Genomic DNA, 26,763 nt, shown 5'->3' on the forward strand with positions numbered 1-26,763 from the left:
TGTGTTTGGAAATACTCGAGGAATAGAGACATAGAAACATAGACAATAGGTGCAGGAGTAGAGGCCATCCGGCCATTCGAGCCTGCACCGCCATTCAATATAATAATAATAATAATACATTTTATTTATGGGCGCCTTTCAAGAGTCTCAAGGACACCTTACAAAAATTGAGCATGTAGAGGAAAAACATGTAAGGGGAATGAAATAAATAGTAGAGACATGACTAGTACACAAAGTAAAGACAGAATTCAATACAAAACACAATATGAGGCAATTAATGCACAGATGAAAAGGGAGGGGGACGTGGGGCTAAGGATAGGCAGAGGTGAAGAGATGGGTCTTGAGGCGGGACTGGAAGATGGGGAGGGACATGGAATTACGGATCAGTTGGGGGAGGGAGTTCCAGAGCCTGGGAGCTGCCCTGGAGAAGGCTCTGTCCCCAAAACTGCGGAGGTTGGTATGATCATGGCTAATCAATACCATTTGATTTTCACAGGGTTTTAATCCTGGAGCATTAACTCGCCCCATCGTGTCCGCGCCGACCAGCGATCCCCGCACACTCTGGCCCTGTCTCACGGTGCGAGTCCATCCACGAGTGATCCCGACTGAAAGAAAAAAATCAAACTCGTGGTTGTCTACGAGATTCCAAGTTTATGTTCACGAGTTTAAACGAGTTCCCACGTGTATGTCTAACACTATCCCCCCCACACACACACCAGGGACAGTTTACACACACGTACACCAAGCCAATTAACCTGCAAACCCGCACGTCTTTGGAGTGTGGGAGGAAACCGAAGATCTCGGAGTAAACCCACGGTGAGAACCTGCAAACTCCGTACAGACAGCACCCGCAGTCGGGATCGAACCCGGGACAGGGGGCATCTCTGGAGAGAAGGAGTGGGTGACGTTCCAGGTCGAGACCCTTCTCCAGACTAGTAAACATATTACGATGGATGACTCAAAGATTAGTCAAATATAAGTAGGTCTGGGAAGTGCTTGTTGAAGATGCAGTATCCGGAGTTCCTCGTGTCTCTATTTTACTGCCGTAGACTAATCATGTTTTAGTCTCAGAGCCCGCCATGTGCAATTCTAGTTGGCAGTTCTTTTCTTTTACTGAACGAGAATAGCTGAGTTTGGTATTACGTGGGAGAGAAGGGGCATATTTGTGGGGTGGGGTGGCCAGAATAATGGGTAAACCATTTAGAACGGAAACGAGGAAACACTTTTTCACACAGAGAGTGGTGAGTCTGTGGAATACTCTGCCTCAGAGGGCGGTGGAGGCAGGTTCTCTGGATACTTTCAAGAGAGAGCTAGATAGGGCTCTTAAAGATAGCGGAGTCAGGGGATATGGGGAGAAGGCAGGAACGGGGTACTGATTGGGGATGATCAGCCATGATCACATTGAATGGCGGTGCTGGCTCAAAGGGCCGAATGGCCTACTCCTGCACCTATTGTCTATTGTCTATTGTCTACACAGAGAGTGGTGAATCTGTGAAATTCTCTGCCACAGAAGGTAGTTGAGGCCACACAGTTCATTGGCTATATTTAAAAGGGAGTTAGATGTGGCCCTTGTGGCTAAAGGGATCAGAGGGTATGGAGAGAAGGCAGGGATGGGATACTGAGTTGGATGATCAGCCATGATCGTATTGAATGGCGGTGCAGGCTCGAAGGGCCGAATGGCCTCTACTCCTGCACCTATTGTCTATTGACTCCGCATCAAGGCAGGGACATTCCCAGCCCACTCAGTGACTGAGTCATTTGCTATGTCGCTCTTCCAGGGAGATGCTAAATGCATTTCGTTGTCTCTGTACTGTACACTGACAATGACAATTAAAATTGAATCTGAATCTGAATCTGAATCTGAATCTGAATCTGAGCTCCACAGCCCAACCACACGGATACCACTGTCTCTGGTAATCATTGACAGTAGCTCAAGCTCATGGGTTAATAAGTGGAAGTTTTACAAGTCTACACCGTCCTGACTGGTTGTGTCCCATCACACCAGATCAACGATAACGAAAAACCGATAAATCTGCCGGAGGATCTCAGTGTCGACCACACCTCCCTCCATTCGCTGCTTCCACTCTGGGATTAACTCACTGCTTCTGTCCACCTGCATCAGTTCAACCATCACATTTCTAACGCAATGAAATAAAATAAAAACCACCCAGAATGACAACGAGACCCCCCGCCGCTGCTCTGCTGCCGTTCACGCTCTTCTTCGCCGTGAGTTTTATTTTAACCAGTTTTTTAAATCGTAATACTTATTGATGATCAGCCATGATCATATTGAATGGCGGTGCAGGCTCGAAGGGCCGAATGGCCTACTCCTGCACCTAATTTCTATGTTTCTATGTAATTGTTGCATATTTTTTGTGTCGGTCTACAGTTTTAGAGTCGTCGTACAGCATGCAAACAGGCCCTTCGGCCCAACTTGCCCATGCCGACCAACATGCCCCATCTACACTAGTCCCACCTGCCTGCGTTTGGCCTATATCCCTCCAAACCCGTCCTATCCATGTGCCTGTCCAAATGCTTTTTAAATGTTGTGATAGTCCCAGCCTCAACTACCCCCCTCCAGCAGCTCGTTCCATTCACCCTCCACCCTTTGTGTAAAATAAGTTGCCCCTCAGGTTCCTATTTAATATTTCCCCCCTCACCTTAAACCCACATCCTCTGGTTATTGATTCCTCAGTAGTTTCTGCTTCTCAGACTAAGGAATGTTAAATGTATAAGATCATCATATAACCTACACCGAGGTTCCACAAAATGGCAAGAAGGAACTGCAGATGCTGGTTTAAACCGAGGACAGACACAAAGTGCTGGAGTAACAGCAGGTCAGAATGCTGGAGTAACTCAGCGGGCAGGGAGGGCAGCATCTCTGGGGAGAAGGAACGGGTCGAGACCCTTCTTTAGATCCTAATTCAATCTAAGGAAGTGTATCGACCTGAAACATCACCTATTCCTTCTCCCCAAAGATTTGTCTCCATTGAACATGATTCCAATTGCTGCCTTTATATCCTGTTTACTGATTATATTAACCTGAGATTTAAATGTAACACTGACAAATCAAACACACGTCGTGGTATTCGACTCTACCTTGAATATCCACCTGTGGCCATAGACATCGACATTACTATTAAAACACAAATGAACGTGTTATAACACCAAGAAAGCCAACCCGAATGTCAAGGTAGTGTCTAAACTGTCTCCACATACAATGCAGCACAATAACTAACTCCAGATCCTGAAAAAGGGTCTCGACCCCAAACGTCACCCATTCCTTCTCCCCAGAGATGCTGCCTGTCCCGCTGAGTTACTCCAGCACTTTGTGTCTATCTGGCACAGAATGGCCCCAGGAGTGCAGGACAGAGCGATCGCCAATACAGCGAGTGCTCTCAGGATACACAGAGGGATAGATGTAGAGGCTGGAGGGTTCAGGCGTGAAGTCAGGAGGGAATGCAATGAATTCTAAGGGTGGTGAATCTGTAGGATTCATTGCCACAGAGAGCTGTGGAGGCCAAGTCGATTGATAGTTTTGGATGTCTGGCAGAGATAGATAGATTCTAGATTAGTACGGGTGTCAGTGGTTATGGGGAGAAGGCGTGAGAATGGGGTTAGGAGCGAGAGATAGATCAGCCATGATTGAATGGCGGAGTAGACTTGATGGGCCGAATGGCCTCATTCTGCTCCTTAGAATAAAGGGGAGGTCATTTAAGACTGAGGTTTTCACCCAGAGAGTTGTGAATTTGTGGAATTCCCTGCCACAGAGGGCAGTGGAGGCCAAGTCACTGGATGGATTTAAGAGAGAGTTAGATAGAGCTCTAGGGGCTAGTGGAGTCAAGGGTTCTGGGGAGAAGGCAGGCACGGGTTATTGATAGGGGACGATCAGTCACGATCACATTGAATGGCGGTGCTGGCTCGAAGGGCCGAATGGCCTCCTCCTGCACCTATTTTCTATGATTCTATGTTTCTATCATTTATGAACATGAATGCCGAGCAACTCCGGAACTGAGAGTTGTGTGATTTGCGGATTGTTCCCAGGGACACAGGTGCAATGTAATGCAGGCAGGCGGGTAGGTGGTGGTGGGTGGGTGGAGGGTCTGGGCCGGTGTAGGACGTGTCTAAGAGGTGTCTGTGTTCACCAGGTGACCTGTGCCACCGTGATCCACCAGCCGGGCTACTGCGCGTTCAGCGGGGAATGCGGCACGAATCCAGAGGTGGAGAACCCTCTGATCCCATCCAAGGTGCCGTGTGTGTTCAACAAGCCGGCCTTCACCCTCGCCCCGGCCCAGCTGGAGAGGCTGAAGCGCGTGTGCCCGATGCTGTACACGGGCGACCAGAATACCAGGGTGTGTTGTACTTACCCACAGCTACTGGCGCTAGACGCCAGCATGACCATGTCTAAGGCGTTGTTGGTCCGCTGCCCATCGTGTGTAAGCAGCTTCACCAACCTGTACTGCCAGAACACTTGTAGCCCAGACCAGAGCCTCCACATCAATGTCACCCGCACCCTCCCTTACAACATGTCGGGCCAGCCTGAGGACGCCGTGATGGAGTACAGCTGTTACTACGGCCGACACTTCGCCGACGGTTCCTTCAACTCGTGTAAGGACGTGCGAATCCCGGCGACCGGTGGCCTGGCCATCTCGCCCATGTGTGGACGGTACGGGGCCACTCTGTGCAACACTGAGCGCTGGCTGGGCTTCCAGGGGGACTCCAGCAACGGCCTGGCCCCGCTGGACATTAACTTCGTGCTGGTGGCCAACCAGACCCCCGTGGCCGGCGGCATGGTCCCGTACACCGGGCGCTTCTGGAGATGCGACCAGCCCGTGTCCGCGCAGGGCCAGGCGTGTTCGTGTCAGGACTGCAGTGAGTCTTGCCCCGTTATCCCCTCTCCCTCTCCTCCCCCCGCACCCTGGACAGTGGGTCAAATTCCCGGCTCCCTGCTCATGTGTATCATCGCCTTCCTCGTCCTGCTCGCCCTCTTCATCCTGTTCCTGGTCCTGAGCCGAGGGCGCGGGGGGAAGAGATCTCCCTCTATAGCGGGGACGGGCTGCTCGGCCAAGGTGAGCAGGGATAGCCAGGTGTGGTTGGGCAACGTGTTCAGGTGTTGGGGCACCGCAGTTGCCCGGCGCCCGCTGCCCGTGATCGCCGCCTCTCTAGTCCTGGTCATCGTCCTGTCGGCCGGTCTCAGTTACATATCTCTGACCACCGACCCGGTGGAGCTGTGGTCAGCCCCAGACAGCCGGGCCCGCCGGGAGAAGGACTACCACGATGCCAACTTCGGCCCCTTCTTCAGGACCAACCAGGTAATCATCACAGTGCCCGGCCGCCCGGACTACACCTACAACTCGGTACTATTCGGGGAGAACACATTCTCCGGCATGTTCGACAAGGACATCGTGCTGCAACTACTCGACTTCCAGACCAGGCTACAGGACATCCAGGTGTGGTCAGAGGAAGCGCAGAGGAACATCTCGCTGCGGGACATCTGCTTCGCCCCCCTCCACCCTCACTCGCCCGACACCAGAGACTGCGCCGTGAACAGCTTGCTCCAGTACTTCCAGAATAACAGGGGCCTCATCAATGCCCAGGGAAACCAGACCATACACGGCGTGACCGGCACTGTGGACTGGAGGGACCACTTCCTCTACTGCGCCAAGTACGTGCTGGGCTTGGGCACATTTGGGGCTGGGCACATCTGGGGCTGGGCACATCTGGGGCTGGGCACATCTGGGGGGAGGCACATCTGGGAGGGGGGGGCAGCTGGACAGTGGGCAACAGCTGGAGTTGGGCACATCTGGACAGTGGGAAACAAACGGAGTTGGGCACTTATTGACAGTGGGCAACAGCTGGAGTTGGGCACATCTGGAGGCATATCTGGGAAGAGGCACAGCGGGGGGGGGAGGCTGCTGGAGAGTGGGCAACAGCTGGAGAGTGGGCAACAGCTGGAGTTGGGCACATCTGGGGAGGGGGGCTGCTGTAAAATGGGCAACCGCTGGAGGATGGGCAACAGCTGGGGCGAGGCACATCAGGAGAAATGAAGAGCTAGACAGGTGGACACAGCTAGAGACAGTGGGCACATCTGGAAAGTGGGCAACATCTGGAGTTGGGCACATCTGGAGAAAGACAGCTGGGGAGAGGAGGGCAGCTGGATAGTTGGTAACAGCTGGAGAGTGGGGCACAGCTGGAGAATCGGCAACAGCTGGAGAGACGCACAGCTGGAGGGCAGCTGAAGAGTGGGCAACAGCTGGAGTTGGATCCAGTTAGATAGTTAGTTAGTTTGAAGAAGGGTCCTGACACGAAACGTCACCTATCCATGTTCTCCACAGATGCTGCCTGAGCCGCTGAGTTACTCCAGTACTCTGTGGTTTTTTTTGTAAAGCAGCACCTGTAATTCGCTGGTTCTAGATAGTTAGTCTATTAGGTTAGTTGAGTTGATATTGTCACCTATACCGAGGTACAATGAAAAGCTTTTTTGTTGCCTGCTATCCAGTGAACGAAAAGACAATACAATATACTTGATTACAACCAAGCTGTTCAGTGTACAGGGTAAAGGGAATAACTCCCCCCACCGCCACCATGTCTCGTTTTGGCCGCCCCCCCCCATAGTAAAACTCTCACTCTCCGCAGCTCCCCCCTATCCTTCAAGGACAACACCGTGATGGGAATAAGCTGCATGGCAGATTACGGAGCGCCAGTCTTCCCATTCTTGGCTGTTGGTGGCTACGAAGGTGAGAGCATCAGCCGTCAGTTTTATCAGCACACAAACAGGCCACTCGGCCCACCGCGTCCATGCATCCACCGCCACCAAACATCCATCCACAACAATTTCCCCCCTCTTTCATTTAGTGGTTTTGGTTCTTGGAATACGCAGGAATGGTTTGGAGGCCACGTCATTGGGTATTTTTAAGATTTGTTACAGATTTGTTCGGGATTCATAAGGTGATAGTAGCAGAATTAGGCCATTCGGCCCATCAAGTCTGCTCCACCATTCAATCATGGCTGATCTATCTATCCCTCCTAACCCCATTCTTCTGCCTTCTCCCCATAACCTCTGACACCCGCGCTAATCAAAAATCTATCTATCTCTGCCTTAAAAATGTCCACTGACTTGGCCTCCACAGCCTTCTGTGGCGAAGAATTCCACAGATTCACCACCCTCTGGCTAAATACATTTCTCCTCATCTCCTTCCTAAAAGAATGTCCTTTATTTCTGAATCTGCAGTCTCTTGTGTCTGTCTCCTTGTTCCTTGACACGTTGGTTTGGGGAATGTCCTCTCCCACTGGGTCAGGGCTGACTGGGGTTAAGTCCAGGTCCTGCTTCTGTGGTAGATGCCCACTTTAACCTCTGATGACCTGAACCATCACCTGTCCAGAGATGCTGACTGACCCGCTGAGTTACTCCAGCACTGTGTGTGTGTGTGTGTGTGTGTGTGTGTGCGTGTGTGTGCGCGCTTGTGTGTGTGCGTGTGCGTGTGCCTGTGTGTGTGTGTGTGTGTGTGTGTGTGTGTGTGTGTGTGCGTGTGTGTGTGTGTGTGTGTGTGCGCGCGCTTGTGTGTGTGTGTGTGTGTGTGCGTGTGTGTGTGTTTTAACCCCTGTTTTGTTGCCCATCAGGTGCAGATTTCACTCAAGCCCAAGCATTCATCATGACCTTCTCCCTAAACAGCTACAGTGCCGATGACCCCAAATACCAGTTCGCGCTGCTCTGGGAGAAAGAATACTTGAGAATTCTACAAGAGTACAAGAATGACAAATCCATCGACTTTGACTTTGTCTACATGGCTGAGGTATGGCATTTCCAGAGGATGGAACACTAACAGGTGCACGAACAGGAGGGGATAGGATCCAAGTGGGCCACTCGGCGTAGGCAGATTGGAAGTTGGGAACATATCAGCTGTGTACGAGAGGTCCGTTTGAGGTTCTGATAACACAGGGGGGAAGAATCTATTCTTGAATGTGGTGGTGTGCGGTCTACCCGGTTTTGGGACGACAGATGGCACAATGGGCTAAGTGTTCGGCTGGCAACCGGAAGGTAGCCGGTTCGAATCCCGCTTGGAGTGCATACTGTCGTTGTGTCCTTGGGCAAGACACTTCACCCACCTTTGCCTGTGTGTGAATGTGTGTGAGTGATTGGTGGTGGTCGGAGGGGCCGTAGGCGCAGATTGGCAGCCACGCTTCCGTCAGTCTGCCCCAGGGCAGCTGTGGCTACAGAAGTAGCTTACCACCACCGAGTGTGACTGAGGAGTGAATGAATAATGCGATGTAAAGCGCCTTGAGTATTAGAAAGGCGCTATATAAATCCCATCCATTATTACCTGGATCTCCTGCCATCAGGCAAGAGATACCGTAGCATCAAAGCCCGGACTACCAGACAGGCTGTGAGGCTGCTAAACAGTCACTCTGTACTCACAGTCACCTGATTCTGCGGCTTTGCACCGACATTTTAATAACTCTGGCGCTGGCCACTCAAATCAGCTGCCCTGGACATTTTAATGACTGTTTTTACTGTATTTTAATGTTGCTGTTTTACCTGCTTTTAACTATTTATACTGTTTCATCAGGGACTGGATTGTTTTTTACTGTTATTATGTGTGGAATGTTTTAAGTTTCATGTGCGATGCTCTGGTATTCCCTGGGAAACGTCTTCTCATTTTGCACTGTACAACTGTTGCTTTGCAAGATGACAATAAAGGTTGGTTTTAAGATTTAAAGCCTCGACTCCGCTTGTGTTTGCAGCGTTCTCTGGAAGATGAGATCAACAGGACCACAGCTGAAGATATCCCAATTTTCGCCATCAGTTACCTGGTGATCTTCATCTATATTGCCCTGGCACTGGGAGAGTACAACAGCTGGAGAACCGTCCTGGTACGTGGCTCGCTGCTAAACCTGGTCCATCACATGTTGTACTCAAACCTTTCATCAAGCTTTCATTCAAATCTTACTTGGTAGACAAAAATGCTGGAGAAACTCAGCGGGTGTGGCAGCATCTATGGAGCGAAGGGTCGACCCGAAACGTCGCCTATTTCCTTCGCTCCATAGATGCTGCCTCACCCGCTGAGTTTCTCCAGCATTTTTGCCTACCTTCCATTTTCCAGCATCTGCAGTTCCTTCTTAGACATTCAAATCTCACTGTTGCCCAGACCATGGGGGGTTTTGTCAGGGTGGGTGTGGAGAGAATGTTTCATTTTGTAGAGTCGTGGAGTCAGACAGCATGGGACGAGGCCCTTCGGCCCACCATGTCCATGCCCACCACATTTGCATATTGGCTTCATCCCATTGAGGCCCTCTAATCCCTTCCTATCCATTTAACTACCTGAATGTCTTTTTAAATGCGACACAGTGGTGCTGCCTCTCAGCGCCAGAGACACGGGTTTGATCCTGAACTTGGGTGCTGTCTGTGTGGAGTTTGCATGTTCTCCCTGCGATCGTGTGGGATTGTAGGTTAATTGTCCCCAGTGTGCAGGGAATGGGTGAGAAAGTGGGATAACACGTAACTAGTGTGAAAGGGTGATCAATGCTCGATGGGCTGAAGGGCCTGTGTCCATGCTGTACCTCTAGACTAAACCAAGTGGCTGCTGAAGGGAGGAATCTGGATCTAAGGGTTACTGATTAATAATAATAATAATAATATATTTTATTGTCATTGCACAGAGATGCAATGTGATTTGTTATGCAGCTTCCATCCAATGTCATAACTTCAACAACAAAAATTTAGATACCCAGAGAAACATGATTTATAAAAAAGAACGTAATAAATAAAAGTTGTATTTAGCCCAGAGAGGGGCCGAATGGCCTGTTCTCTGCTCGTCCATTGATTAAGATCACGTGTGGACAGGTACATGGACAGGAAAGGTTTAGAGGGATTTGGGCCAAATGCGGGCGGGTGGGTCTTGTGTAGATGACAGGCTGGGCCGAAGGGCCTGTTTCTGGTGGAACAACTTTATGACTCTCCCACCATCAACAGAATGGGCCATTGATTTATTTCTGAACTCATTGCCTCTACAGATTGACTCGAAGATTACGCTGGGACTGGGCGGAATCTTTGTTGTGTTGGGAGCAGTCCTTTCATCCATGGGTTTTTACGCCTACATTGGGGTTCCCTCCTCCCTCATTGTTCTCGAGGTGGTCCCCTTTCTAGTGCTTGCCGTGGGCGCAGACAACATATTCATCCTCGTTCTCCAATACCAGGTTAGTTCCCTGCTCCGTCAATCATTCACAACCTCGTCTGGGTTTGTTTGCATTTAATTTTTGGTGTTTTCCTCTATCTTGTCGCAATGATTTCTCTGCCAGAGTTTCAATCGATTCACTTGGGCAGCCTGCACCCCAGCGATATGAATGTTGACTTAGAAACATAGAAACATAGAAAATAGGTGCAGGAGTAGGCCACTCTGCCCTTCGAGCCTGCACCGCCATTCAATATGATCATGGCTGATCATCCAACTCAGTATCCTGTACCTGCCTTCTCTCCATACCCCCTGATCCTTTTAGCCACAAGGGCCACATCTAACTCCCTCTTAAATATAGCCAATGAACTGGCCTCAACTACCTTCTGTGGCAGAGAATTCCACAGATTCACCACTCTCTGTGTGAAAAATGATTTCCTCATCTCGGTCCTAAAAGACTTCCCTCTTATCCTGAAACTGTGACCTCTAGTTCTGGACTTCCCCAACATTGGGAATAATCTTCCTGCATCTAGCCTGTCCAACCCCTTAAGAATTTTGTAAGTTTCTATAAGATCCCCCCTCAATCTTCTGAATTCCAACGTGTACAAGCCGAGTCTATCCAGTCTTTCCTCATATGAAAGTCCTGCCATCCCAGGAATCAGTCTGGTGAACCTTCTCTGTACTCCCTCTATGGCAAGAATGTCTTTCCTCAGATTTGGAGACCAAAACTGTACGCAATACTCCAGGTGTGGTCTCACCAAGACCCTGAACAACTGCAGTAGAACCTCCCTGCTCTTATACTCAAATCCTTTTGCTATGAATCAAATCCTTTTGCTATGACTTCTCAAACTTCAAGTAACCCTTGCTTTCCCTCTCTCTCCATCCCTCCCCCTTCCCTGTTCTCCGACCTGTCCGACTGTCCCTGATTACATTTTATCTCTGTTTACTTCGTTGTCACCTTCTCCCAGCTAACAATGATCTATTTTACATTTCCCTTGAACAACTTCCCCTTTGATGTTTCATTTTCACACTTTACCCTTCTTTATCTCTAGTCTCCCTCTCCCCGACTCTGTATGTAGTGATGTATGTATTTAATCTATGAAGCAATGCTGTATAACGTTAGTACCTCCACCAATGTAAAGCACTTTGGCCAACCAGAGTTGTTTTTTAAATGTGCTATAGAAATAAAAGTGACTTGACTGTCAGTCTGAAGAAGGGTCTCGACCCGAAACGTCACCCATTCCTTCTCTCCAGAGATGCTGCCTGTCCCGCTGAGTTACTCCAGCGTTTTGTGTCCATCTTCAATTGTATTTATCAATTCCTTCAGTATTATCCAACTGAAAATTTGTTTTTTTTCTGGAGTGAAACACAATAACGACAATTTCTGGATTATTTGGTTGTGCTTGGAGATTTCAATTAGTCAGGAGACACCATTGTGACCACAAAATACTTTCCCCTTGAAGCCATCCTTGGTGCGGCGGGTAGAGTTGCTGCCTTGCAGCGTCAGAGACCCAGGTTGGATCCTGACTACGGGTGCTGTCTGTGTGGTGTTTGCACCTTCTCCCCGTGACCTGCGTGGGTTTTCACCGGGTGCTCCGGTTTCCTCCCACATTCCAAGAACGTGCAGGTTTATAGGTTAATTGGCTTCTGTAAATTGTCCCTAGTGTGTGTAGGATAGTGCTAGTGTACGGGGTGATCGCTGGTCGGCACGGACCCGGTGGGCCGAAGGGCCTGTTTCCACGCTGTATCTCTGAAGATAAATGACTCAAGATTTGCGTGTTGGGGGTGTGGTGAGTTGCTGGCTGTGGGCAGGAACATGAGGACATGGAGCTCTGCACTGGGATTGATGAGGACGTGTGCCCTGACTCTAGTCTTGCCTTGACAGAGGGACGAGAGGAGAGCGGGAGAGAGTCGTGAGGAGCAGATTGGCCGGGTGCTGGGCGACGTGGGCCCCAGCATGCTTCTCTGCAGCTTCTCAGAGTCCATCTGCTTCTTTCTTGGTAAGAGTTGGGTCTTGGTGGGCCAGATGTCCTCCAGTATTATCATGGAATATGGAAACGTTTCTCTCCAATTCCTCCTGATTATTTTTCCAGCTAACTTAAATCCCCGGCCTCTGATTCACTTAGATAGGAACATCTTGTGAGTGTCGAGCAATATATTTTTCTGGATATTCTGTCTACCAAAATGTCTGAGCATCTCTGGCAACTTGGGCAGCCATGAGGCGCAGATTGATGCCTGGATTAGGGGAATATTCAGTATTCAGTATTTACTTTCATGTCATTTTAACTGAGTACTTACATACACAGATGAAACGATAAATTGTTTCTCAATAGCTACAGACTTGTTGAGATCTGAAAGAAGCATCTCAACTTGGATAGGATAGATTTAGAGGGATATGGGCCAAATGCAGGCAGGTGGGACTAGTGTAGATGGGACAACATGGGCAAGTTGGGCTGAAGGGCCTGTTTCAGGGCTGTGCCAGTCCAAAAGCGTTTGGAAGTGTGGGTGCCGGGATTGGTGTGGGTGGCTGGTGCGGTTAGAGTGGGCTGGGTGACTGCCTGGTCTAACGGGAGATCTTGCCACAGGTTCTTGGTTTCTTGGTCCTCCAAATGGAGGTGGTGGAGGGAGGACTTAAGCCAGGAAGGGTTTTTGGGAAGAAAGAGCTACCTTAAATTTAGTTGTATCTGGTTGGGTAACTATGGTAGGGTGAAGATTATTCCATGCTTTAATTGTGCGGGGGAAGAACGAATTGCTGTACACATCTGTCTTGGTAGCTGGAATCACAAATTGGATCGAATGCCCTCATCTGCTCCTAATTGGTTTGGGTTTGGTGCAGGTGCTCTAACCAAGATGCCCGCGGTGCGTACCTTTGCGCTGTATGCAGCCCTGGCCGTTTTCCTCGATTTCCTGCTACAGATGTCAGCGTTCGTGGCCCTGCTGTCCCTGGACGCTCGGAGAGAGGAGGTATGGTCCACGATCTCCACCTTCACCTTTGTCAATATCTCCAAATCTGTTGTACATTCAAGCAGCAGCGATCACTGCTGGTATCAATTAGGAGATGGTCACAATCCTTCCCAATAATAATAAGATGATGGATTATAACATCTGCAACCCCGGATCAATTATGTTTATATGTTATAGGAGCAGAATTAGGCCATTCAGCCCATTGAGTCTACTAATAGGAGTCTAGAACCAGAGGCACAGCCTCAGAATATTCCATGCTTTAATTGTGCGGGGGAAGAACGAATTGCTGTACACATCTGTCTTGGTAGCTGGAATCGTCTCTCTAAAAAGGATCTAATAAAAGGACGTATCTCTAGAAAGGAGATGAGGAGGAATTTCTTTAGTCAGAGGGCGGTGAATCTGTGGGATTCGTTGCTACAGACGGCTGTGGAGGCCAAGTCAATGGATATATTTAAGGTGGAGATAGATAGATAGATTCTGGATGAGTAAGCGTAACAGGGGTTATGGGGAGAAGGCAGGAGAATGGGGTAGAGAGGGAAAGATAGGTCAGCCATGATTGGATGGTAGAGTAGACTCGATGGGCCGAATGGCCTAATTCTGCCCCGACCTATGACTGATGAACTTATGTTCTTTATGATAACGGTGTGTGAAGCATTGTGCCCACTGATCTTGCTGTCATCTCTCCTGTAGGCAGCGAGGTTCGACATTTGTTGTTGCGTGCGCTCCAAAACAAGGAAGAAGCGGAAGAAGAAAGAGGGTTTCTTGCTGATGTTAATGAGAGAGTATTACGCTCCGTTCCTGCTACACTCTGTTACACGGGTTATTGTGGTAAGAGAACTCTACTACACAGAGTCTACATGGAACCGCAGATGCTGGAACCTTGTGTTAGACACAGAATGCTGGAGTAACTCAGCGGGACAGGCAGCATCTCTGGAGAGAAGGAGTGGGTGACGTCTCGGGTCGAGACATCTTCTTCAGGTCACCCATTCCTTCTCTCCATCGTGTCTCACCACCACATTGTCCATCTGTATCCTCTGGCTGGGTGACCAGTGACAAACTCCACTGACTGCTCTGCCTTTATTTCTAGGTCATCGTCTTCCTCTTCATGTTGTGCGCGGCGGTGTTTCTGGCGCTACACGTCCGTGTGGGCCTCGACCAGGAGCTGGCCTTGCCAACGGTCAGTGCCCAACCATCTCCTCTTCTCCATATCATCATATCCCCCGTCATAGAACATAGAACGTAGAACATAGAGCATAGAACGTAGAACATAGAACGTAGAACATAGAACATAGAATGTAGAGCGTAGAACGTAGAACATAGAACGTAGAACGTAGAACATAGAACATAGAGCGTAGAACATAGAACATAGAACATAGAGCGTAGAATGTAGAACGTAGAACGTAGAATATAGAATGTAGAACGTAGAACATAGAACGTAGAACGTAGAACATAGAACGTAGAACATAGAACATAGAACATAGAGCGTAAAACATAGAACATAGAGCGTAGAATGTAGAACATAGAACGTAGAATGTAGAATGTAGAACATAGAACGTAGAACGTAGAACATAGAACATGGAACATGGAACATAGAGCACAGAACATAGAACATAGAGCATAGAGCATAGAACATAGAACATAGGTCACTCCTTCACCCCCCGGTCACACACCCCTCCCTCACCCCCACCCCCTCACTCCAACCCCCCCCCCCCCCCCCAGGTCCCGGTCACAACCCCCGCCCTCATACTACCCTCTCACCCCCTTCACTCCAACATACATAGAACATAGAACAGAACATAGAGCATAGAACGTAGAACAGCACAGGAACAGGCCCTTGGGCCCGCAATATTCATGCCGAACATGATGCCAAGTTAAACTGATCTCATCTGCCTGCGCATGACCCATTATCCCTCCATTCCCTGCAACTCCACTATCATATCGGCCTCCACCACCACCCCTGGCAGCGCGTTCCAGGCACCCACCACCCTCTGTGTAAAGAATTCAAGAAGGAACTGCAGATGCTGGAGAATCGAAGGTAGACAAAAATGCTGGAGAAACTCAGCGGGTACAGCAGCATCTATGGAGCGAAGGAAATAGGTAACGTTTCGGGCTGAAACCCTTCTTCAGACTAAACTAAGTGTCTCTTTCCCATGTGCAGGACTCGTACATGCTGGATTACTTTGCTGGCCTCAACAATTACTTAGAGGTGGGCGTCCCCGTGTACTTTGTCACCACGGCCGGTTACAACTTCTCCAGCAGAGCCGGCATGGACGGGGTGTGTTCCAGCGTGGCGTGTGACACCAACTCCATGACCCAGAAGATCCAGTACGCCACCGAATTCCCCAAGCAGTGAGTCCCATTGGCCTGAGCTGTGTATCCCATACACTCACCTGTGTGTGTGTGTGTGTGTGTGTGTGTGTGTGTGTGTGTGTGTGTGTGTGTGTGTGTGTGTGTGTGTGTGTGTGTGTGTGTGTGTGTGTGTGTGTGTGTGTGTGTGCTTGTGTGTGTGCTTGTGTGTGTACTTGTGTGTGTACTTGTGTGTACGTGTGTGTGTGTGTGTGTGTGTGTGTATATATATATATATATATACGTATTTCATATATATACATTATAAATATACATATACACACATATAGATATATATACATACATGCCGACAAATATATATATTATAGAGAGAGAGAGAGAGAGAGAGTCATAGAGTAATACAGTGTGGAAACAGGCCCTTCGGCCCAACTAGCCCACACTGGCCAACATGTCCCAGCTACACTAGTCCCACCTGCCTGCGCATGGTCCATATCCCTCCAAAACAGTCCTATCCATGTACCTGTCTAACTATTTCTTAAACATTGGGATAGTCCCAGCCTCAACTACCTCCTCTGGCAGCTTGTTCCATACACCCACCACCCTTTGTGTGGAAATGTTACCCCTCAGATTCCTGTTAAATCTTTTCCCCTTCACCTTGAACCTGTGTCCTCTGGGTTGTGGGGAGAAGCTGGAGCATGCGGTCACAGGGAGAACGTGCGAACTCCACACACACAGACAGCACCGGAGGTCAAGATTGGACCGGGGTCTCTAGCGGTGTGAGGCAGCAGCTCTACCCGCTGCACCACTGTGCCGTGTGGTGGAAGATGGAGTGTGGTGATTTAGCATAGACGGGGTGTGGGGGTGAGCTGCTCGTTGCTGCTGTTAACATGGAGATTGTGTTACAACTGATTACACCCCTCATCCTGCATCTCCCTCCCTCTCCAGGTCCTACATAGGTATCCCTGCCTCCTCCTGGGTGGACGACTTTATCGACTGGTTGAACCCAATGTCCCGGTGCTGTCGACTCTTCAGCTTCGGCCCCAACACTGGTGAATTCTGCCCAGCCGACAAAAGTAAGCTCCCCCCTCCAACCTGAACTTGGTGACGACGAAATGTGGGGGAAGGAACTGCAGATGCTGGTTTACACCGGAGATAGACACAGAATGCTGGAGTAACTCAGCGGGTCAGGCAGCATCTCTGGAGAGAAGGAACGGGTGACGTTTCGGGTCGAGACCCTTCTTCAGACCTTGCCTAATGCTAATCCCATTGCCAGATTTGGCCAAGCAATAGCTAAAATTAATAAATGTTTCTTGAAGATTACGATAGCTGCCTCAACCACCTCCTCCAGCAGCTTGTTCCATACACCCACCACCCTCTGTGTTAGAGGGAATTTAGCGTTATTTTGTGTTCTGCGCATGCCCCATATGTGGGTTTACTCAGATGGTCACAGACCCAAAATAAAACAGATGATAGATCAGTGGTGAGTCTATCCAACAAGTCGGTTTACTGAAGACCTCAACAGAAGTCACTTGTAAACACTCTGAGAGAACCCAAAGTGTTTTAAAGATTCACAGCACCTACAGCATTTTCATTTTCTCATGATACAATGGCTCCTTGTGAAGTTGAAATAAATCATCATCGATCAATGTCTTTGTAGCTTTTCATCTTTGCCTTACCCCGAAGTTATCTTTAACCTATCGTTTCCTGTTCTTTTGGCAATCTCTCTCCCATGCATCTAACATATATCAATGTAGCTGTGGGGAAAATTGTTGGTGTCTATGTATTGTAAAAATGCTGTTTGTTAACTTTTGGGAGTCTTGCCTGCTAAACACAGTGAGAAAGCTGTAATCACAAGGTTGCAATGGATAAGAACCTCGACAGAACTGCAAACAACTACCCCCCCCCCCCACCATAAGTGAGTGAGGGTGGTTTATGGGTGGAGTGCCAGCTCTGAGGAGAGTTGAGACAAATTATTTCCCTTGGAATATAGAAGGCTGAGGGGATGGGTGATATACATTTTTTTAAATTAATTAAAGGGCTGGCACGGTGGCGCAGCGGTAGAGTTGCTGCCTCCCAGCGCCAGAAACCAGGGTTCGATCCTGACTACGGGCGCTGTTAGTACGGAGTTTGTACGTTCTCCCCGTGACCTGCGAGGGTTTCCTCCGAGATCTTCGGTTTCCTCCCACACTCCAAAGACGTGCAGGTTTGTAGGTTAATTGTGTTGGTACAAGTGTAAATTGTCCCTAGTGTGTGTGGGATAGTGTTAGTGTGCGGGGATCGCTGGTCGGCACAGACTTGGTGGGCCGAAGGGCCTGTTTCTGCGCTGTATCTCTAAACTAAACACAACTAAAGTAAGATTAGTAGTTTGTTATATGTTTAACCCAATAACTGACATACTAAATGGGCAACACAAGGAACTTAAGGATGTTAGCGAGCCAATAAACATGCTGCCTCACCCGCTGAGTTTCTCCAGCATTTTTATCTACCTTCGATTTTCCAGCATCTGCAGTTCCTTCTTAAACAAATAGATTTAACATGGAGTTTAAGTTTCATGGGAATGTGGAGTATATATTTTTTTTTATTTGATTAATGAAGGATTGGTGTTAAATGGGTGACCGATGGTCAGCACAGAACGATGGGCCGAAGGGCCTGGTTCTGCTATGTCTGACCCTCTGCCATCCAAGCTCCAGTCGCCAGAGTGTGGGGGTTTCTGTTGAGATGTAGTGTACATCTAGATGTACGAGGTGACTCTAATTCCATTTATCGATCTTCAGATTCACTGCTCTGTTTCAAGAATTGCCTCCCAACAAATTTCAGCGGGATTATCCGACCCTCCAGCGAGAAGTTCGACAAATTCCTGCCCAGCTTCCTGAACGACACCCCCACCCTGAAATGCTCCAAGGGGTAAGTCATGGTCAGCGGTGTCTGTGGTGTTGCCTTGTACCAAGGTGCAGGGAAACACAAGATGTTGCCCACAGATCTGCAAGACATGTCGTGGGGTGACGCCTGTGTGGTCGTGAGTAGTCGCCCAAAGAGTCGTACCTTTCTCTGGTCCCCGCTGGATTTTCAACATGTTGGACATTTTCAACCACCTGCTGTGACTATGACGGGTGCAGGCAAGTTGCCGAAAAAATCACCGAATTGGGACAGGCCCTTTGGTGAATGTTACAATGCTTTAGTTTAATGCTATCATGTATATTCTAGCGAGAAAAAGAGGGTAGAAAGTTACAGATAAAAAAGAAAAAAAAACAACAAAAAAAACAAGAAACAACACAACAGAAAAACAAGGGAGGTGGAATGGGTTACCTGTAATACATCAATGGAGATAGGTTCGTAGGTTATAAAGTATAAAGTATAGTTTTTCATCTGTTCCTGAGTTCAAGTTTCAGTTGGGTCCTCGTGCTGTGCCAATCTATCCCTTCAGATAGTTAATGAATGGAGCCCAAATTTTATGGAAAAGATCTTGTTTGTCCATTAAGACAAGTCTAATTCTTTCTAAGTATAGGGTCTCCGACATTTCCGTAATCCACATTTTAATTGTGGGGGTTGTAGGGCCTTTCCAAAATTTTAATATTAATTTTTTTCCGGTTATTATACTGTAGTTGAGGAAGTTTCTTTGGTTTGTTGTGAGTGTTAAGCTTTGTTCTGATATTCCAAGTATCATGTATATTCTATATTTAAGATTGGCGTCCTCTTCGAATATTGTTTTAGTTGTGATTACTTAGTTTTGTTTAAAAGAAAGTGTAGCTGGGGGGTGGGCATGGGAGGGTTGGGCTGAAGGGCCTCTTTCCGTGCTATATCACTATAACAACACCAACAATATATCTCAGCATCTGACACAAGGAATTCGCATGGCCTAATATTTCCATGTTCATGTCATAGAAGCAGAATTAGGCCATTCTCATACAGTCTACACCATTCAATCGTGGCTGATCTATCTTGTCCTCTCAACCCCATTCTCCTGCCTTCTCCCCATGACCTTTGACACTCTTCCTAATCAAGAATCTGCCAATCTGCGCTTTCAAAATATCCACAGTCTTGGCCTCCACAGCCGTCTGTGGCAATGAATTCCGCAGATTCACCACCCTCCGACTAAAGAAATTCCTCCTCATCTCCTTTCTAAAGGTACAGTACATCCTTTTATTCTGAGGTTTGTGCCCTCTAGTCCTAGACTCTCCCACAAGTGGAAACATCCTCTCCACGTCCACTCTATCCAGGCCTTTCACTATTTGGTAAGTTTCACTGAGGTCCCCCCCCCCCCCTCAAATAACTGTAAACTCAAATACACAGCCACACCCCCCCCCCCCTCATACTCAGATACACAGCCCCCCCTCAAACTCATATACACAGCCCCCCCTCAAACTCATATACACAGCCCCCCCTCCCTGCATGATATTTCCAATTGTTCAACGATCACGTTCGACCCTGGAGAAGATCGGCCCAGTTGTGAAGAGCGTGCGTTCTTTTGTTTTTCAGAGGTTTGGGAGCGTATGGGAATGCCGTGAACATAGGAGAGGGAGGGGAGATTTTGGGTAAGTGGGGGGCAGTGACCTTGTGTGGGGCATTGTGTGGGGCATTGTGTGGGGCATTGTGTGGGGCATTGTGTGGGGCATTGTGTGGGGCATTGTCAATGAGTAGCTCACGGAGAGAACGATCACGGCAGAAACTTCTCCCAACCTGGAGGAGAACCGGTGGCCTCCCCTCTCCTGTGGATAGTTTGTACCTCTGTCTCTATCTCCCCTGAAGGGCCTGTCCCACTTACCCGAAATAGACAATAGACAATAGGTGCAGGAGTAGGCCATTCGGCCCTTCGAGCCAGCACCGCCATTCAATATGATCATGGCTGATCATCCACAATCAGTACCCCGTTCCTGCCTTCTCCCCATATCCCCTGACTCAGCTAATTTTAAGAGCCCTATCTAGCTCTCTCTTGAAAGCATCCATAGAACCTGCCTCCACCGCCCTCTGAGGCAGAGAATTCCACAGACTCACCACTCTCTGGGTGAAAAAGTGTTTCCTCGTCTCCGTTCTAAATGGCTTACTCCTTATTCTTAAACTGTGTGCGGCCCCTGGTTCCGGACTCCCCCAACATCGGGAACATGTTTCCTGCCTCTAGTGTGTCCAAGCCCTTAATAATCTTATATGTTTCAAATAATCGGTAGGTGGGACAGGCCCTTGACTCTCAGTCAGAAGGAGGGTCTCGACCCGAAACGTCACCCATTCCTTCTCTCCGGAGACACTGCTGCCTGTCGGGCTGAGTTGCTCTGGCCACTCTGTGTCTATCTTCTGTTGACCGCATGCCTGTGTTGCCAGCCTCCAGATTCATGGCCTATCATGTGCCTCTGAAGGATTCTCTGGAGTACACGGCTGCCCTGAAAGCTGCCCGAATGCTCGCGGACGACATCACGGCAAGCATGAGGAAGGTCCCCGGCACTGACCCCAACTTCGAAGTCTTCCCTTACACGTATGTTTACATTCACGTATGTTAGCTGACTAGTTAATTGGACACTAAATGCCGGAGTAACTCAGCGGGACAGGCAGCATCTCTGGAGAGAAGGAATGGGTGACACAGACACTTCTTCAGACTCGACCCGAAACGTCACCCATTCCTTCTCTCCAGAGATGCTGCCCGTCCCACTGAGTTACTCCAGCACTTTGTGTTTATCTTCGGTGTAAACCAGCATCTGCAGTTCCTCCCAGCACATAATTAATTGGGCATTTGCTCTCAATCTTATGGTTCTTTATTTCACACCTTACTCAACACTGTGGCGCAGCGGTAGAGTTGCTGCCTCACAGCGCCAGAGACCCGGGTTCGATCCTGACTACGGACGCTGTCTGTACGGAGTTTGCATGTTTTCACTGTGACCCCGTGGGTTTTCTCCGGGTGCTCCGGTTTCCTCCCACACGCTGAAGACGTGCAGGTTTGTAGGTTCATTGACTTCTGTAAATTGTCCCTGGTGTGTCGGATAGTGCGAGTATACGGGGTGGTCGCTGGTGGGCGCGGACTTGCAGGTTGTGTGCCTGGTGTGTGTGCGCAAGTCTACGCGCCCTGGCCTGTGTGTGTGTGCTTGCATTGGCGTGCGTGCATGTGGGAGTGCATGCAAGGGATGCCTGCATGCGCGTGCATGCATAGGTCTACATGGTGCATGCATGGGTGTGCGTACATGGTGTATATGGGTGTGCGTGCATGCAGGTGATTGTAATGGTGTGTGTGTGCGTGTGTATGCATGCGTGAGAATGCAGTGGCATGTGCGTGTGTGTGCGCATTTATGCGTGAGAATGTAATGGTGTGCATGCATGCATGTCCATGCACGGGTGTACATGTCCCTCACTCTGTGCTAAGGTTGTCTCTTCTGTTTGGGAGCAGGATCACCTACGTGTTTTACGAGCAGTACCTGACAGTGGTGAACGAGGGGCTGTTCAATGTGGGCCTCTGCCTCATCCCCACCTTCCTGGTCTGCTGCATCTTGCTGGGCATGGACGTGCAGTCGGGCTTGCTCAACCTCCTCACCATCATCATGATCATTGTGGACACACTGGGAGCCATGACCCTGTGGAGCATCGACTTCAATGCTGTCTCCCTCATCAACCTGGTCACGGTGAGCTTGCACCTTCCCACCCTGAGTGGACATAGCTGTGAAGAGACCTGACCCCCCATATATATACACACCCACACAGACAAACAGATACACACACATATATATATATATATACCCGTGTGTGTATTTAAAATATTATTAAAATAATTTACGAATTAACAAAGAAAGCCGCTGTCCTTGCATTGGATGTGACCCTGTGCTGCCGCCCCCTGCCTGCCTGCCTGACTCTGTGCTTTCCCCACCAGGCGGTCGGCATGTCTGTGGAATTTGTCTCCCACCTCACCCGCTCGTTTGCTGTCAGCACCAAGGAGAATAAAGTGGAACGAGCAAAGGAGGCCACCGTCAACATGGGGAGTGCGGTATGTTGGGGGTGAGGGGTGTGGGGCGGTGTGAGGTGTAGGGTGTTGGGGGGGGGGGGGGCGGGGGGGGGTGTGGCATGGGGGGGGGGTGAGGGTGTGGGGGCGGTGTAGGTTTATGTGGGGGGGGGGGCGGTCGGGGGTGGTGTGTCGTTGTGGGGGGTGTGGGGGGGTGGGGTCTTGGGGTGTGGGTGGGGGGGGTCGGGGGTTGGGGGGGGGGGGGGGGGGGTCGGGGGTTGGGTGGGGGGGGGGGAGTTTAACAACAAGATTGTATGGGACTGAGCTGCGTAGAATTCATTGGTTGAATTTATTTTTAACCAAAAAATACTTTACACGACAAATTGCAATAATATGTACAATACTAACTTATTCAAAATAAACCCACCACCACAATACAAGTCAAACTGATTTTCCATAAAATGCTATTTTCCCGTCAGAGAATTCCACAGACTCACCACTCTCTGTGAGAAAAAGTGTTTCCTCGTCTCCGTTCTAAATGGCTTGCTCCTTATTCTTAAACTGTGGCCCCTGGTTCTGGACTCCCCCAACATCGGGAACATGTTTCCTGCCTCTAGTGTGTCCAAGCCCTATGTTTCAATGAGATACCCGCTCATCCTTCTAAACTCCAGAGTGTACAAGCCCAGCTGCTCCATTCTCTCGGCATATGACAGTCCCGCCATCCTTGGGAATTAACCTGGTGAACCTACGCTGCACTCCCTCAATAGCAAGAATGTCCTTCCTCAAATTAAGGGACCAAAACTGCACACAATACTCCAGGTGTGGTCTCACATTGAGCAGTTTCGGGGGCGGTACACCACTCACCTGTCGCACCTCTCTGCCCCATCCAGGTGTTTGCAGGTGTTGCCTTGACCAACCTTCCAGGCATCGTGGTCCTGTATTTCGCCAAAGCCCAACTCATCCAGGTATTCTTCTTCCGTCTGAACCTGGTGATCACGTTGCTGGGGCTGGCCCACGGACTGGTCTTCCTCCCCGTACTGCTCAGCTACTTCGGTAAGTCTTGATGTTCCGTTACCTTCGACAGGTGTACCTGCATCATGGGTATCCGTGTAGGAAGCACCCATACTCTCTCTCTCTCTCTCTTTTTTACTTCAGCCTCCTCTCTCTCTCTTCTCTCCTCTCCCCTCCCTCTCTCTATCTCTCCCTCCATCTCCTCTCCCCTCTCTTCTTTTTATCCTTTCATCTCTCTCCCCTCTCTCTCTCCTCTCCTCTCCTCTCTGTCTCCTCTTCTCTCTCCTTCTCCCCTCTCTCTATCTCTCCTCTCCTCTCCTCTCTCTCTCCCTCTCTCTCCTCTCACCCTCTCCCCCTCTCTCTCCCTCTCCCCCTCTTTCTCCTCTCTCTCTCTCTCTCTCCATGTCTCTCCCCCTCCTTCTCTACCCTCTCTCACCCCTCTCTCTCTCCCTCTCTCTCTCTCTCTCTCTCTCTCTCTCTCTCTCTCTCTCTCTCTCTCTCCCTCTCTCTCCTCTCCTCTCCTCCTCTCTCTGGCTTCTAGTCATTGACATTTCCACTCAGGGAGAACCTTTTTGACTTTTCACCCTCTCCATCCCTCTCATCATTTGATGAACCCGTCTGGTTTCCCCTCAGCCTCTGGTGCTCCGGATAAAACAGTCTAAGTTAGTCCAACCTCTTGTTGCAACTATTACCCTCTGATCCAGGCAAGCAGTGCCCAAACGCTGCCTCACCAACGTCTGGTACAACTGGAGCGTGCCAGCCCCTGTATTCAATTCCCTGGCTGGAGAAAGCCTTCTTGACCGCCCTATCTACCACCCTGACCACCCTATCTCCTGTGACGCCACCTTCAGGGTACTGTGTACCTGTGGTCCTAAATCCCTCTGCTAGACAACACACCCAGTGCCCCACCCACCCACCGTACACTGTGAAGATTGTGTCGCATGTGTCTGTGCATTAACGCATGCCGTGCATTTGCAGGCCCGGGTGTCAAAGTTGCAGCACTCTCGCCAACGCATGGTGACACGGGACCTGCGCTGGACACCACCCATGGCAACGGCTACTGCCCAAAGCTGGGCCCTGACGGCGAAGAATCGCCACCCATGGCACTTTGTAACGGGACAACCCAGCTGGGACAAGACAAGGTCCCTGGACACACAAACACCCTCACAGAGAAACCCTCAGAAAACCACACACACGCCACCATCTCCACCATCTCTACATTGTGAGACTGCTTTGTGTTTGGCTCTTGGTGTCAACACCTGGTCGAATCTCCAGCTCCGGTAGAACATTGCGATGGATTTTCCCAGCGGCGTCTTCGCTGGAAGTCAACGGTTACCATCGAACCCATTGTCGGCCGGGCACCAGCCTCCTGTGTCTCACCGTGCCACCCCGCCCCACACGTCTCTTACTCTGCTCCTTGCCTCTTCGCTGGTTCCCACTGAGACCTGTACACCTCACCGCTTCCCAACATGTCTCCATCTTCTCCATAACCTGGGCGCTGGATGGAAATTCCACCACGTTCTGTCTCGGAGCTCCCCGGCCCTTCCGCCCAACTCCACCCTCTCCGTCCCAGAGAACGCTTCCCATCCAGTCCTGGGGGGCTCCAGATTCTGACCCCTGGGGGGGGGGGGGGGAGCCGGACAATAATGTCCCACCCCTGATCTCAAACCCTCCAATGTCCCAGCAGGTCAGTCAATGTGAGAGAGGCATAGACGATAGACAATAGGTGCAGGAGTGGAGGCCATTCACATTCAATGTGATCATGGCTGATCATCCCCAATCAGTACCCCGTTCCTGCCTTCTCCCCATATCCCCTGACTCCGCTATCTTTAAGAGCCATATCTAGCTCTCTCTTGAAAGCATCCAGAGAACCTGCCTCCACCGCCCTCTGAGGCAGAGAATTCCACAGACTCACAACTCTCTGTGAGAAAAAGTGTTTCCTCGTCTCCGTTCTAAATGGTTACTCCTTATTCTTAAACTGTGGCCCCTGGTTCTGGACTCCCCCAACATCGGGAACATGTTTCCTGCCTCTAGCGTGTCCAAGCCCTTAACAATCTTATATGTTTCAATGAGATACCCTCTCATCCTTCTAAACTCCAGAGTGTACAAGCCCAGCCGCTCCATTCTCTCGACATATGTCAGTCCCGCCATCCCGGGAATTAACCTTGTAAACCTACACTGCACTCCCTCAATAGCAAGAATGTCCTTGTTTAAATTAGGGGACCAAAACTGCACACAATACTCCAGGTGTGGTCTCACTAGGGCTCTGTACAACTGCAGAAGGACCTCTTTGCTCTTATATTCGATTCTTCTTGTTATAAAGGCCAACATGCCATTCGCTTTCTTCACTGCCTGCTGTACCTGCATGCTTACTTTCATAGACTGATGTACAAGGGCGGTGAAACAATATGATGATGTCACTGGTGATTGGGCAACGACTGATTCAGGACCGTGGAACAAACTGCACTTTAATAATTTAATATATTGTCTATTAGAAATGTCATCTGTGAAAGTAATTTAATGTAACAGAATGTAACCGTGCTTCCAGGGTCAGATGTTCAGCTCTTAGTTAAACTTAGCTTTTGCACAATGGGTGTAAAGGGGAAACTATATGTAACCCAGCCTCCACAGCAGGGCACAGCCCGATCCCATAAAGAAATAAACCCCCAGATTGTGGTGTTTGCTGTCTTTGTTTAAAGTGGTTGCAAGTAGCCTTCTGTGGTCGTGCAGCAGCTCAGATGGTGGACAATCACCACTCCTCAAAGTCAGCTTGCCCATCATTGAAAGGGCAGCATTGAATTCTCCACAAAGTGCTGGAGTCACTCAGCGGGACAGGTGGAGAGAAGGAATGGGCGACGTTTCGGGTTGAGACCCTTCTTCTATTTTAGGTCACCTCTAACTACACACCCTCCCCTGTTCATCCCCACACCCCCTCTTTCTCTCCCCACCTCTTTTCCCCATCCTCCTCCCCCTCCCACCCGACCTCTCCCCCCCCTATCCTCCCCCTCCATGCTTCATTCAACCAATGACGACACTGAAGTCTGTACACCCAGGACAATTCCCTCTCTGCTGCAGTGATATGTGGATGTACAACCTGGTCGTGATTTACGGTGCCCTCCATAATATTTGGGACAAAGACCCATCATTTATTTATTTGCCTCTGTACTCCACAATTTGTGATTTGTAATAGAGGGGGAAAAAATCACGCTCAAGAATTGACCATTTTTTGGCTTTGAAAAACTCCTTTGTTGCTTTAGCAGTATGTTTGGGACCATTGTCTTACTGTAGAATGAACTGCCGGCCAATGAGTTTTGAGGCATTTGTTTGAACTTGAGCAGATAGGATGTATTTATACACTTCAGAATTCATTATGCTACATCAGCAGTTGTACCATCAATG

General features: G+C 49.5%; 1 protein-coding gene across 1 annotated transcript; it reads left to right on the top strand.

The window, feature by feature from the left end:
- Positions 1–2,011: 2,011 nt before the first annotated feature.
- npc1l1 (NPC1 like intracellular cholesterol transporter 1) lies at positions 2,012–25,401 on the top strand. The gene is made up of 19 exons (XM_033013699.1): positions 2,012–2,226; positions 4,149–5,665; positions 6,637–6,737; positions 7,621–7,793; positions 8,743–8,871; positions 10,012–10,194; positions 12,055–12,169; positions 13,006–13,133; positions 13,824–13,961; positions 14,221–14,310; positions 15,292–15,482; positions 16,386–16,513; positions 18,215–18,344; positions 19,917–19,972; positions 20,754–20,904; positions 21,808–22,039; positions 22,285–22,398; positions 23,244–23,406; positions 24,343–25,401. Exons 1-19 carry the CDS (start codon positions 2,173–2,175, stop codon positions 24,588–24,590), a joined length of 4,041 nt encoding a protein of 1,346 aa, XP_032869590.1. The 5' UTR covers positions 2,012–2,172; the 3' UTR covers positions 24,591–25,401.
- The last annotated feature ends 1,362 nt before the right edge of the window (positions 25,402–26,763 follow it).

This window comes from Amblyraja radiata, chromosome 39 (genome assembly GCF_010909765.2).
Source record: "Amblyraja radiata isolate CabotCenter1 chromosome 39, sAmbRad1.1.pri, whole genome shotgun sequence".
In the NCBI taxonomy this organism is placed as follows: Eukaryota; Metazoa; Chordata; class Chondrichthyes; order Rajiformes; family Rajidae; genus Amblyraja; species Amblyraja radiata.